The sequence below is a fragment of the Plasmodium malariae genome, assembly GCF_900090045.1.
Source record: "Plasmodium malariae genome assembly, chromosome: 8".
NCBI classification, from domain to species: domain Eukaryota; phylum Apicomplexa; class Aconoidasida; order Haemosporida; family Plasmodiidae; genus Plasmodium; species Plasmodium malariae.
In genome coordinates this window covers 42,520-58,928 of record NC_041782.1, presented here as the reverse complement: position 1 = coordinate 58,928, position 16,409 = coordinate 42,520, and the positions used below count along the sequence as shown (strand labels likewise).

Here is a 16,409-nt window from a genome sequence, read left to right as displayed (position 1 = left end):
ATTATAATGCAATATCTATTTAGGAATATTTTGGACATTTTAAATTAATATAAATAGATAAATGTTTAGTATGTATAAAGCATAGATGTTTCTCTTTTATTTTATTATAATTGTTTTTATTGTTAAGATTATAACTCTCATATTATTTTATTTAATATTTATAATAAGTTTTAACAATATATACACTGGTTAAGAATCTGAACTTCACGAAATTTACTAAAATTAAAATTTAATTAAACGAAAAGTAATTTTAAATAAAATGTAAGTAATGTATGTGACAATAAGAATTTATTACTTAAATAAAAATTTATGTTCTGTAAAAACGTGTTTTAATTATAAACGTAATATTCGATAAATAGACTATATCATACAAATATAAAGTAATCTGTGAATTCTCTCTATCATAATGTATATGGAAGTTAAAGTTTTACTTTTACCTTTATAATATTTAACTTGGTATAATATATATTTTTATATTCTATATATAAATATATGTAGAAACATTAAATATTTTTACATTTTAAATGGATTATAATTATATAACAAAAATAAAAGATGAAAAAATTTAATTAACTTTTAAATAATATAAGTTTTTAATAGTATGAACATTACATATATAAGTACATCATAAAATTTTTATAGAGGTTTTGACAATACTATAACCTCTAATATATTATAATATAGATATAAATCTTTATATTATAAATAAAGATATATTATACTGTTTTGTAAGAAATTTATTTATGGAATTTTAACATTATTAATCTCTAATTTTGTTGAAATTGCTTTACTATAAGTTCATATTGAAAGACCCACTTAGATAATTATTAGATTTATTAATCATATGCTAAGTATTTTTGAATATATATAAATTAGAACATGAAACACCTTAAATATTTCAGCCTTTTTAAAAACATATAATTGGTCATTGATACCTTAATATCAATATTTTTAATATATATACTTAGCAAAATTAGGAACCTTGTTAATAGAACTTTTAATGTTTTTTAATTATTTATTTTTATCTTAATAAATATTAAAAGTTATGATATTTTATGAAGCCACATACTTTTCTTTATATGACATAAGCTTGTATTTAACTCTTGTTGCTTCAGGTTCAAGTTATTAGTACTATATATTCAAAAATTGATAATTCAATTTTAATTTGTAATGGTTACATACATGGTAGACAATTAGTTTGCTTATTATGAAGTTTTACCAATAAAAGAAAAAATACATTTATTATATTTTGATTACACTTGCATAACAGTGTATTTAATAATATGATATACGAATTAATTTAATATTTATTACAAAATAAATTAGTAACAAAAATAAAAATTTCTTTTTATTCCAAATATTATTATGGAAATATATTAGTGAACCAAAGTTATTAGGATTTAGTATATTTTATATAGGAATTACTTCATAGTTTTTTTTTTTTTTTTAATAATACTGCTAAAAAATATATATATATTAAAAAATAAAAAATTGAATAATATCCTTAAATTTACAAAATTTGCATTTAGAAATGTTAATATAAATAATATATAATTAAAAATTATTCCATTTAAAAATTATATAGTAGCGATAAATATAAATTCTTATTTGCGTTTAAAGTAAGTATTTTTTGTGGAATATTTCCTGTGTTCTATATTTTATTTTTAAAATATATTATTGTCCATAAAAGAAATGCATAAATTTACCTATTAACTAATATATTAGCTATTAAAAATATGAGAGAAAAGGTCGTACAGTTTATTTTTTTCTTCATTTGTTACTACTATTATTATATTGTTATAATAATTAATAATTTAATAGGCATAACAAGTTTTCCAAGAATATAATTCTTATGTTAAAAATATTAATAGATACGTATCAATAAGAACAGTAATATTTCTCTTAAAATATAGAGCAAAGCATTATATACATTCTCTACGTTCTCTATATATTCAATATTTCGATATATTAAGAATTAAAATATATTCTTTTTTATTTTGTTTTGAAAATAATTAATAAATATTTACTTAATATACTGTATTAAATTAATAATTTACATATTTTGTATATTTATTAATTAATTTAGATCACTTCATTTTAATTAATTTTATTTTTATGTACATATAGTTAAGATAAAAAATTTATAATATACATTTAAATTTACATTTGATTAACTCAGTTGTAAAAAAAATAATAGTTACATAGTTTTCATTGCGTTTTTATAAAAAAATATAAAAGACAGATTAAATAAAAAGTAATTGTATATTTCATTTTTAAAAGAGTACCATATTTTGTTAATTATATTCTTACTTCGTGTATTTCTATATTAAAGTTCTATATAATGGAAAAAAAAGTAAAGTCACTGTTATTTATTAAAATTCCTAAGTTTACCCTTTTAAGTTGGATATGTTATATTTACATCTATATGGTACGATATTATTATTTAAATATATTTGTGTTATTCTTGTTTTTTTTTTGTTTCATTTTTGTAATTACTTTTTTTAGTGTGATATTTTTTATTTTTTTGATATTCATTTCTTTTTTTGATTTTTTAGTGTACATTTAATAAATATTTTTATGAAAGTTACAATTATAGTATAGAAATACATGGAAAAGCATATCGTATACTGTCAAAATATAAACGGGATAAATATTCAAATGCCTTAGGTTTAAAAGAGGAAATGACAAATAATGGAATGACGAAAATAAAAGATATATCTAATCATATGGAAGGGTACACTGGAAAAAGAAAACATGCAAATGGAACACCATTAGATTTTACAGGAAACTGTAAATCATATATGAAAAAAAACAAGTGTATGTTTGAAACAAAAAAATATTCCCACTTTGAAAAAAAAATATTCAAAGAAATGGATTTTATGGATTTTCTTAAAAACAACAAGACAATTAGTAATAAGTCTTACAGAAAAATAATACGTAAAAAATGCGTAATACTATTTCTTTTACCTTTATTAATGTTCTTTTTGTTATCAGTATTGCCAATAGTAGATTTATCGTGGGGTTTGATAGATGGAAAAATGGGTTGTGGGGTGCAATAGGTTTTTCGAAAACTTTGAAAGAATGGGGAAAAATGGGTGGTTGAATGCAGTATATAATTCTCTGAAAGATGTAGTACAAGGGTTTTGGAGATCCATTGGAGAAACGCCTGGAACAACTATCAGTGAATTGCATGTATTATTTAGATTATTTAGAATCCTAATATATGGATTACCACTTTTTATATTAGGTATAACACTTATATCAAGGGTTGTTTATTATCATAAAAAAGTTAAAAAATATGAAAGAATAAAGTTCAGACAAAGATAAAATTAATAACGAGTTACATACCTTTTTCTGTAATAAAATAATCAATGTAAACTAATAATTACAATATATATAAATATATATAATAAACATATTAATAATTGCTTAATTTTTATATATATGAACATACAGATAAGGAAATTTTTTATGCACAAGTTAAAATTTTATCTTAGTTTTTTTGTGAATTAGAATGTTTTAATATGTTTCTATTTGTAGTTTAAATTATAGTTTGAGCGTTAATGTAAATAATGGTTTCTGGTATATTAATGTATTCCACTAAATTCGTATATGTTTTTGTACGTTATTATTACTATATAAAAAGATAATTTATACAATTTTATCAACATTTTGTGGTGATTTATATTTTAGCTATAATAAGATTTCTTTTTATTTGATTTCTTTATAATCTAAAATGATTATTTGTTGATATATTTAGATAAATGTTTAATTAGATCTACATTAAAAAAAATGGATTACATTTTTCGTTTACCAATTATATGTGAATGTATATTGTTGTATTAATACATATATATTATATAAGAAAATATTTAATAATTATTATATATATAAGTTTATTAATAATGTGTTATAGAACTTATTTATTTAAACGTCCTTTTAACAAACATTTATTTTTTTTTTTAATGGTTTAAAGAGAAAATATAGATTTATATTAAATTATTATTTTTATTAAATATTTTTTTGTTTATATTATTTTACTTCACCTTTTCACGTATTGCGAAATTTTTAGTAGTTCATAAGAGGTTTAAGAAATATTTTTTCAAAGTATAATAGGAGTAATAACCTTTTGTAAATACATAATAGATATGATGATAAAAAGACTCGTACTATTACATTATATATAATCATAAAACATATAAATTATCACAAAAGTGTTAAATTTATTAGTTTATTAACTTTTAAAATTTTAGAATATCACTAATAATATATATAACGTATTTTCCTTATTAATACCATAGAGGGAATACAAAGCGCACAATAGACATCCATACAGTTCTTGTAAATACTTATCGACAAAAAAGTATTAATTTAAAATGTATATATATATATATACTATTATCCTAAATTTAAAATTCTATAGAATATTGTACAAGCAAAATGATAAACAGTCCAGGGACTATATCACATTATGCTTATTAATTAACTAATTTTTTGTGTAAGCAACACTCGAATGAAAAATTCTGTATATAAGGATAAATAGAGAAATTAGAACACTTGAAGAATGATTAACTAATATTTCTTTTATCATTCGCATAATTAGAATTCTCTAATACGTTTATTTAGACGATGCTAAAATATATACATTACACTCACTATAAAAAGGTAAAGAAATAACTCAATCCAAAAAGTAATTTTAAAAAAAATAAGGATACTCCTTAAACAATAAAACAACTAACACATATTATTAAAAAAATAAGTCTTTTATTGTTGATAATTTGATAATCATGTCAAACTGCATAAAATATTCAACATATTTAATATACTATTAGTGAAGCATCAAAAGAATAGCACAGTTCTTAGGAGTATATAAAAAATATGCTTTCCAATATTTAAGCCAAAATTAATAATATTTGAATAAATAAAAATTATATTTAAATTATTCAGTTTGTATATACCTATTATATAGCTTTCATTTTGAATGCTTTAATATACATACATATATATATATGTCGTTCCTTAACTATTATATCATCTAAACAGTGAATAACTTAAATAAATGTAGAGCATATATACATTTGATATAGCACTATATGAATATTAACACCTAATGTGTTTCTTATATATATTTAACAGAACATTTTAGACTAGTCGATAATAATAAAATAATTCTTTAAAAATTATTTGAATTTCACTAATGATGCGAATCCCTATAAATATATGTTCTACTTACTCCTTCTCTAATTAATATTAAATATAAGAAATATTATCATGTTGAAAGGTTAAAGCAATAAGCGTAAAGCAGTATTGAAATACATTGACAATATAAATTTATTGCTATAGTCAAAATGGATAGAACTAAGAGGAATTACTCATATACATATTGCAAGCGACCACCTTTAATAAATTTTATATACTCCAATTCTGTTATTTAATATAAAAAAAGAATAGGCTTCAAATAGCCATTGTAGTATTAAGTTTTATATTCCAAGTAAATATTTAACATATTCATACTAATAATAGGAACTATTCAACAAATAGTAGGAACATATAATTATTCTATATTGATATCCCTAAGCTGCAATTTGTGAAATAGGGTATCATACAATAATTATGTCCATATAAAATAGCAAAGTGAAGAATATGCATAAATAAAGCATAATAGTTATTTCCTATGTTTATTAAAAAAAAAAAAAAAAAAAGAAATATTATCATTGAAGGAAAACATTTCTATCCGTTCCTCCTCATGCAGTTTTATAAATTTTGGAATATTCTGTTTTACTTTCCATTTCCATTTTTTATTCCACTAATATAAACTCATAATTCTTGATCATAATATTATATATAATTCTTTTATTCACATATAAAAATTTAAAATATATAATACCGTAAAAAAAAGTAAAATATTCTTATCTTCTTAGGTAAATCATAATCACGATATATATGTTGACGCGAATTGCAGTAAAAAGCAGGCACTCTATAAAAAGTAAAAACTTGAACTGTTTAATGGTATATAAAAAAGCGTAAAAATTAAAAGTAAATCAAGCTAACAATTTATAAGTGTAATATGTTAACTAAATGTAATTATGACAAATTAAATATTCTGCGTAAACAATGATACTGAAAAACATTTTATCCATATATTTTTTCATTTTAATATTTCTCACCATTCTCTATCCCTTATGCATACATTTTAAATGAAGCATTAAAAATATGAATTATGTATTTCATTTAAAAGAGTTAATAAGATATAATATTAAAATAAAATTAATAAAATAGGATTTATTATATTTTAGGGGCATAGAATTGTATAATAATTATTAATCAACAATATAGTACTTATTTCGAAAAAAAAAAATTATATATACTATACATAGATAAAATACTTCGTTAAGGATATAATAGAGGATAACATTTAACTAGTAACGTTTACATTATTATGTATGTAAATAAAATTTTTAGAACAATTTTGTTTAAAGCCGTTGTTAGATGTTGAATAATTAGAGTTTTCTAGAGATTATATACTAATTATCCTGTAATCTTTTTTAAAAAATTTTTCGATAAATATTATTAGTGGACAAAGAAGAATATACATATTCATATCAAAATAATGATATATTACTTATGCTTGTATATATATACTATTCATTTTAAGTATAATTTATATTAATGAAAACTGTGATTACGCAATATAATTATATAATATATACGTAGTTTTACTTTATGTAATAAAAAATATAATACATTTTTGATCTGTATAAGTATTTAACAGTATGCTCCATTTAATCCTTGAAAAAGATGTATATTCTTATATAATGTCAATAATTCTAATAATATAGTGCTAAAAATCAGATTAAAACTATAAAATATATACTTTTATTATGCTTTGTTTTATGAAGATTGCAGTTATACAATTAGGATGGATATAATCAAAAATAAAAACAAATAAATAAAACAGTATCATTTTATAACATACATTTTGTATTTCAATATTTTACTCATATTACTTTTGTATATTACTTTTTTTTTTTCAAGTTTTTGTAATTTTAGGGGAGCATTATTATTTTGATTTTATTTTTTTCTTTTTAATAAATTTATTTGGTTTTTTTTAAATAATTTTGTACATTTGATGAAACATGAAGATCCTCTGAAAAAAAAAATTATGAAATCAAGAGAAATATTTTATATTTATGTTAACAAAATTTTCGTGGAATGAATTATATATGATAAAATTAAAATGCGAAGGAAACAAAAAAAAAAGAAAAAATAAGGAGTTTTATATTGTGTTTATATGATATATATTATTTATATACAATTTTTTTTATATATGTGAAATTTTTATTTTTTTTTTGTTCATATACTTCTTATTTTTTAATATATTATAAAAAACATAGAGTGATACTGCAAATTAAATATTACATTTATTTAAAAATGATACAAAACTAATAACAATTAATATGATTCATTGGAGCTGTTTTTATAGTACAATATATATATTATATATTTATTACAAATAAAATATATAATATTAAAATTGATTCTTTCTATATGTAAATTTTGAACATAATATAAATATATATATTGCAACAATAAATAGTAACACAAAACGAAAAAAAAGTATAATTGAATGTAATTGTATTTAAAAAAATATAGTTGTTTAAACAACAAATTATATATTTTTTTTTTTTTTATCTATTATGTATAAATGCCCAAAGTAAGAACTGCGGTATATATTATTAGAAAAAGGCCCATACACATTTAAATTTATAGTGCATATTATTTCATATTAGAGTTAATAATAATTTATATATTATGATAGTGAATTCATCCTTAAAGAATGAAATATCTTGAAAATAAAATTAAAAAAATTATTCTCGTGATACATATATTTTTATATTATATAGATTCTTTTAGTTATACTGATAAATATAAAGTTTCATTACTGCATAAAAAAAGTTTGTTTAATATGTGATTGTAGTGAGAATGAAATAAATTATATTTATACATATAATAATAATCTAAACAAGTGATATTGTTCTTATATATAATTAATATCGTTTAATCTTATTGAATTACATATATTCGTTCTACATGTAATATATTTAATATCAAATTGTAGAACTTTAGAACTGATATTTCAAAACGTGATCTCACATTCTATAACATAACTATTTATTTAGTTATCATGCTATAAAAATTATTATGTTTGTATTAATTCTACATTAATTTATAACATATTATTATTATTACTACTACTAATTATTAGACGACATAAAGAAAATTTTATTTTTCACAGTACCTAGTGATAGTATTATACCAATTTATTTATTTAATTGCTCCTACTTTTATTATATGGATGAAGTTGCTATAATAAATATCGTACTTCCTAAGTATGTTAATCGTGAGTAATAACATTAATATTATTAATTAATATTAACATATTTTTAAAGAATATATCTTTTTTCTTAGTGACATAAAATATTTCAACGGAAGAATTATTATTTAATTTCAGGGTGTTTTTTTTACTTTGCTAAAATATTTAGCACTAATCTTTATATATGGACTTTTTATAGTTATCTTAGAAGTGTACTCAGCTGTATCATATTATTTTACAATATTATTATTATAAAAAATTTATTCTGTATTTTTTTTTTTTGATATTTTTTTAAAACGCAGTTATATTAACATGTACAGATATGTATTTTATATTTCGTATGATTTTTATATTTGAACAATTATAAGTTAAAGTTATTTTCGATACGATGTACTATATTGTATGTCGTTCCACACATATATGTCTGATAATTCTCAGAATAATGAATAGTTAATTGATCATTTTTTTTATATAGATATTTTAAAAATATTATATGCTTTTTTATTGAAGCAACTTAATTTTTCAAATGGAGTAAAATTATATAAAAAAAAATACATATTTGTAAATGTGATATTAATAGATCAACAATTTCTTGTTGTAAAAGAATAAATGGATTGTAGAAGAGAATTTTCATGTATATTTGTAATAACTTATCGTGTGAAAAAAAGAAAAAATATGAAATATGATAAATATATGTTACCGTAATTTTAGAAAAACTTTAGATTAATTAGTGTTACTGATCGTACGTATGTACTTATTCTCGTGTGTAAACTTCTCGCGAGAATGTTTTTTCAGGATATAGGATTCATTTATATTGAAGAGCTTCATTCCCTTAATTGACAAATTTTGAGAATAGTCCACCTTATGACTTAGTCATATAAATATTACGAGTACCATAATTATATTTTAAATTTTGCAATTTTTTAAAAAAACTTATTTGACATATGTATAATACATCTATTTATAAATTATTATATAATTAGTCTTGTTGTTTAGCATGTATTTATAGAGTGTATGTATTGATTTAAGTATTTACATTTTTTAGAAACATTAAACAAATAATTTATATTAAAAATATAAAAAAGAGGAAATCTGTAAGCAATTTTTCTTCTTCAAAACAAAAAAAAATATAGATATACATAAATAAATTATAGTTCTAACAATGTAAACGTTATATTACATTCTATACAAATTGAACATTTAAATGCAAAATGTATATTTTTGTAAGTTTTTAACTGTATATTTAGGGTAAATATGATAATTATATTTTGAAATTTAATATTATCTTTTATTTGACAAGTTTTATTAGTATGTATTAAATATAAAAAATCATTTTATGGAAAGCATGTAATCTTTATTAATATATATATATTTATATAATAGCACAATTCACATATTGTATATATACTTAAAAAGAAGTATATTTAATATTTTACAACAAAATTAAACTATTTGCATATGAATTCCTATTTAAAAAAAAAAAAATAATTAATATAGGAAAAATTATATATACTGTTTAAAAAAATAGAACAAAAAAATATTTAGAAATAAGCAGTTCTTCTAAAATTAAAAAGGCCTATTTATAGCTGAATTTTTATAGGAATTAAATTATATAGTTTATTTATTTTTTATTTTGATTTTATAATTTATATTTATATTTTTGTAAATATTAAAAATAGGTTATTATATTTTTTATGTAGTAACATTACTAGTAAAAAACTAAGGCAAGAAAATTGTGCAAAAAACTAAATGAAACTAAATAAGATTCTTTTTCATTATTGTAAAAACTAGATTACATATACATTAAAATAATACAAATATAATTATGTTAATTTATGTAATTTAAAAATTGTGTTATAAATTTAGCTATTTATTTACTTTTTTAAATTTTTAATTATAATTCGAAAAAAATACTTGTTAATGAGGATATTATAATGTTATATTTTACAGGATTAATATAGTTTTTGGTATATATACAATAATTTAAAAATTATCGTTCTCTTCAAAAAATCATAAAAAGAACAAAATATTGTAGGAATTATATTTGATGATTTTAATAGTATTTTTCATAAAATATTATTCATTTATATATTTACGTCGATTCATTGATCATCGTCAACAATATATGTTCCTTATATTATGTATCTTTAAAAGAATAAATAAAAAAAAATATATATTCCTTCTAAATGTATAAGCAGATAAATTACTAAACCATATATATTAGTAGAATATATTGTTATTCTTTTTGATTTCTTATGTATATGTTACATCTTGCATATACTATTCTTATTTGTAAATTTATTTCATTTTATATATTTCTAAATTAATGAAATTATATGTAATATTTTGATGCCATTTTTGATTTTAGTTTCTTTTTTTTTTTTTTTTCTTATTTAATATTTTTTCTAAATATATATAATTAATTAATAGAGAATTATAAAATTATGTAAATTAATGTAGGGATTTATAATTCAGAAACAGTGATATAAATTAAACTTAATTAAAGTAGAAATATTAATGAATTATAGTAAAACAATAAAAAATTACTCCTTATTTGTTTTTAGAATATATATTTTTTCATATATTAGGTAGATCGCTAGATATTTCCTTTAAAAAAAAATTATACACTAAAAAAAAATTGTGTCTACTTGGCGATGAATTAATGCATTTTTTATAATTAAATTAACAAAAATATTTATTTTTTTTATTATTTCTATTATTGTATTATTATAATAATCTATATTTCATTCAAAATTTGAACTTTTTCCAAAATAAATATTTATAAAATTTGAATTTAATATGGTATAGCATTCTTAACATAAGCAATTATTTTAATATATACAGGAATATATAATATATGTATTCTCTACATTCTATATACTATATAAAATAAATATTCAAATATAAAAAGTATTTACGTATTTATTTCAGAATTTATTGATAAAACAACAAATAAATTATTATATAATTAGTTTCCTATATATAATAATTAGATTAGATATTATAAATATTTATTAGTTAATTCAAATTATTTCTTTTTAAGAAAAGTTGGTTTTTCTTAATTATGACTATGATAAATATTATGCAATACATTTTAAATTTATTTTTGTATCATAGATGTTTTGAAGTATATTATAGCTATGTATATTTTTTACTTACTTAAGAAGCAATGATAAAAAAAAAATTTTAAAAAGAATTTTGCTTTTTATTATTAGATGTATAGTATAATATTATTAACTTCTTTATATTGATTACATTGTAATATTATCTATATAATGGGAAAAAAACAAAAGACAATCATATTTATTAATTTTTTTGGGTTTATCCTTTTATCTTGGATATGTCCTTTTTACATTGATGTTGTATGATAATATTATTTAAGGATATTTGAAATACTAATATTTTTCTGTTTTTTTTGTTAATACTTTTTTTTTCCTTCTAGCTTATTTATACTATTAAATAACAAATATTTACGTATTATTTTTTTAGAGCATGTTCAATATATCATTGGATAAGTACTGCGAGCTTAAGAAAATACAAAAAACAAGGAATTATAGATTACTAGGAAAGTGTACACATAATATGGATTTAAATTTTATATGTACAAATGAAGAAATACTAAATATTGGATTAAATAATAGAAACGATATATGTAATAATGAAGAAAGTGTGAAAACACAAATGAAGCAGTCAAATGGAAGTTCACCAGGAAATACAAGAGGTCATAAAAAATATATGAAAAATAAAACTTGTACATTTGAAACAAAAAAATATTCTCGTATAGAAAAAAAGATATTCAAGGAACTTGATTATCAGGATTTTCTTAAAAACAACAGAACAATTAGTGATAAGTTGTACAAAAAAATAATAATTAAAAAAAACAGATTACGGTTTGCTTTGCCTTTATTATTGTTTTTGTTGTTTTCATTAGGATTAATATTAGATTTTTCTTATAATTGTGGCCTTAGTAGGGGGTTATATAAGTTATTGAGTTTTTCATTAGGTCCGTCAATAATGGGGAAGTTTCATTGCTATTTGAAATCCGCTGTAAGCTCGTTTTTCAAGTATTCAGTACCAAAAAATGGTGGAAGTACTACTGATTTTTATATAACACCGTTTTTTCATTTTATAATATACTGCGTACTCTTCTTTATATTTGGTATAACTCTTATATTAGGAATTATTTATTACCATAAAAAAGTTAAAAAATTTGAAAAAATTAAATTCAGGAAAAGATAAAGTGAATATTAATAAATGTATTTCTTTTTTGTAATAAATTCCTTAATATAAAATAGCTTCTATAATATCATTAACTATATGCTTATTAGAAATACTCATAACTGATTATATTTTGGAGCTGAACTCATATATATATATAGTATTTTTGATATATATGTGTAAAAATATATTTTCTAAGATTTTTCGGAATTTGAATGTTTTAATATTTTTTAATTTACATTATAATATATTGTACTACTTTGAATAAATATAATAGTTTTGTATATATTTTTTCGTTTTATAATTTTTTTCTATGAAAAATATATATATATTTATGTGTATTAAAATGAATAATGTAATTCAAGATTCATATAATGATATTGATTGTGATAAGTTATAATTGATATAAAACATTCGTTTTTTGTTCATTATTTTTTTCTAATCTATAATGATTATAATTTCTTTCCATTAAGAAAATGTATTATTAATATTGTATTCGAACTGAATAGGTCTTCTTTATTATATAATGATTAGAAGACAATATATTTTCTTAGAATGATACATATATATATATTTATATACTTAAAAAAAATTAAAATTTATTGTATAGAAGTAATTCTTAGGGAAATAAACTATGAAACAAAATAAAAAAAAAAAAATTTTAATATATGCTATTTTTTTTCTTAATGATATCCTTATTAGGACATTAGTATATAATAAATATCATTTATTTATTAAATATCCACTGTTTATAATTCTTTAAGAATTTATACGTTTTTTATCTTTCCATTTAAATAGATAGTTAATTTTATTACTTTATATTTTTCTTTATTATTGTGTTAATTCTATTTTGGAGACTTAAATATATATTATATAGAAAATTTATGAATAAATTAACTATATATTTTTTTTAAATTTCACATACTTAAAAAATTAATTCATTGAAGTTGAAAATATATTAATATATAATACATATAAATTCCCTTTTTCTTTCGTTTTTCATATTTTTAGCAATTTAAATATATGCTTATGTCTATAAGAAGGTGAATTATTGTTAAGGGAGATAAATAAATATATATTTTTTACATGATCATATAATAATGTGTAGGTAATTCTTTATATGTATATTTCCTATTTTTTACGTGAATATTTATAATACTAGTTATTACCATTTTGGAGGTGTGTATATATACATATAGTTTATATTGTAAATTAATAATTCATTTATATTCATAATGTCATTTTTAAAATAATATAAAAATAAAAAAAAAAGAAGAACTACTTTTTTGTAAGCAAAACATTAATGAGTAATATAGATTTTCTTTATCAACTAAGTTTTAATAAGGTTTGTTTTATAGTATACATTATTTATTTTACGTGGAATAAGTAGATAAGTGTAATACATAAGCATAAATATGAAAATATTTCTCGAGTATTTTTTTTCAATAAATTATATTTTTATTCCTTACAAATAAACGTTTTAATATAGTACTAATATATGTTTGAGTTTGATAAATATATATACTTACACTATTGATTATTCATTAAAATAATCCATGTACATTAATTTTAATTTTTTTTTTTAAAAATATATATCTGAGCTACAGAGAATGAGACGGATATATATAGAATATTCTTTATGGAAAAATGAAAACATGACTAAAAAGAATTTTGCTAAAAGAAGCAATTACTTTTTTTATTTAACCTTGTGTTTATTTTTAATATAAAGTAATACTATAATTAGTTAAAATATGTTATTCTCTACAAATAACATGTATGAGCATAGATGTATGTAAATATTCTACCGTTAATATACAAATTCTTTTATGTTTTTTTTTAATTGAAATATTATATTTAAAATAAATATTAATAAAACAAAAAAGAAAATAAATTGATGAATTTAAAAATATTTTATTTATAAATAACACAATTCCATAACATTAAAAAATATAATTTTTAAAAAATAAGCTGCAATTATAAAAAATTAGTTCGTACTTTCTTTAAACATATATTTTTTTGTTGATTAGTTGGTACATTATAAAATAAATTTTTTTAATTATATTTGGAATGTAAAAATCTTTATATGAATAAGGACCAACTAAATCATAAATTTTAATTTAGATGACACAAAATATTTTCTTTAATTAATATATGTTTTAATAATTAATATTCATTAAGAATAATAAGTGGTTTATCTAAAATATAAAATTTGCAAAATTATAATTTCTAATAGCATAAATTACACAAATTTATTAATAATAGTTTTAATATATAGGGTAATGTATTATATATATATCCTCTATCTTCTCTATTAGGCATAAACTGAATATTTACATATAATTAGAAATGTCATATATCTAAGTTATTCTGAAATAAATAAAAAAAAATTATATAATATTTAACTAAATAAATAATTAAATAATATTTTTTTTTGAATATTTATAGTTCAATTCAAATTATTTTATTTTGAAAACTCTTGATTTTTATTAAATTATACTTAATCATAAAATAATACAATATATTTTTCATTTATATTTCTATGTAGTTTTTTCAAAGTGCATTCTAGTTATGTATATTTCATCAACACTTTACCTCAAAAATATAAAAAATAATAAAAAAAAATTAAATAAATATTTATAGTGTCCTTTATCATTAGACGAATATTATATTATTATTAATTTATTCATTATTTTAAATATTACAATATTAAAGATATATTATATGGAACTAAGAATTAATAAAATATTATTTAATATAATATCTGCTTTTAGCTTTCTAACGGGGATTTTCTTTTTTAAAAATGATGGGGTATGATAATATTGTTTATATTATTGTATAATTTCTAATTTTCGTATTTTTTTTTTTATTAATACAGTTTTTTACAATTAAATTATTTATACATTTTAATAATAAATATTTGTTTTTTGTTTTTTTATCAGATTACGTTTAAAGATTTTTTATATGGAAATTGCATTATGAGTAAAAGTTTAGATACAAGAAATTATCGATTACTAACAAAATATAATCAGGATAAAGATTCAAATAATATATATTTAAACGAAAGATTTCCAATTAATGGTGCAAATGAAAATAAAGATATTTATAATAATAAATTGTGGTATATAGACAAAAACAAAAAATGCAATAAAAATATGTTAAATAAGGCTCAGTACTATACAGAAGTTGTGGATTACAATAATGGAATATTTGATGGAAAACATTTCCATTTTGAAAAAAGATTAATCAAAAAAAAGGATTATGATCATTTTCTTGAAAAGCAGAGAAGAATTCAAAATATAGCTTTAAAAAAGATTAAGCTTAGAAATTACCGATTTATAGGTACTATATTATTACTTTTTTTCTTGTTGGGTATAGGATTACCAATATTACAAGGATTTAAGTTGCTACAAAGTGCAGGGGATAGTATTAAAGAATTGTCATGGGTAAAATCCTTGTGGAGTGTTGTTGAATCATGGTTAGATAATGCAAAATATCATTTTTTTATAATATCATATGGAATAATAATTTTCATATTATTTGTAATACTTTTAATAACGCTTCCCAAGATTTTAAGAAATAATGAAAAATATAATAAATTGAAGTTGATGATGGAGTAAAATAAGTTATAATATATGTGAATTTTTCTCAAAGGTAGTTATTTATATGAAGTAATATATTTAAAGTCTTTGGTGTTATATTCCTAATATGAATTCCTATAATTGGAATAATTCCATAATTTCATGTGTGTATAATTTGATATATTAATACACAAAAATAAGTATATATTTCGTTAATTTTTTTTTGAATTTAAATATTT

General features: G+C 18.7%; 3 protein-coding genes across 3 annotated transcripts; all 3 read left to right on the top strand.

The window, feature by feature from the left end:
- Positions 1-2,341: 2,341 nt before the first annotated feature.
- PmUG01_08011200 (fam-l protein) lies at positions 2,342-3,059 on the top strand (the record flags this gene model as incomplete). The annotated part of the gene is made up of 2 exons (XM_029004280.1): positions 2,342-2,428; positions 2,556-3,059. 2 exons carry the CDS (start codon positions 2,342-2,344, stop codon positions 3,057-3,059), a joined length of 591 nt encoding a protein of 196 aa, XP_028860984.1.
- An 8,590-nt stretch (positions 3,060-11,649) lies between these two features.
- Positions 11,650-12,613, top strand: PmUG01_08011100 (fam-l protein; the record flags this gene model as incomplete). The annotated part of the gene is made up of 2 exons (XM_029004279.1): positions 11,650-11,736; positions 11,864-12,613. The coding sequence occupies 2 exons, from the start codon at positions 11,650-11,652 to the stop codon at positions 12,611-12,613; spliced, it is 837 nt and encodes a 278-aa protein (XP_028860983.1).
- Positions 12,614-15,313: 2,700 nt separating this feature from the next.
- PmUG01_08011000 (fam-m protein) lies at positions 15,314-16,209 on the top strand (the record flags this gene model as incomplete). The annotated part of the gene is made up of 2 exons (XM_029004277.1): positions 15,314-15,400; positions 15,532-16,209. 2 exons carry the CDS (start codon positions 15,314-15,316, stop codon positions 16,207-16,209), a joined length of 765 nt encoding a protein of 254 aa, XP_028860982.1.
- Between the last annotated feature and the right edge of the window lie 200 nt (positions 16,210-16,409).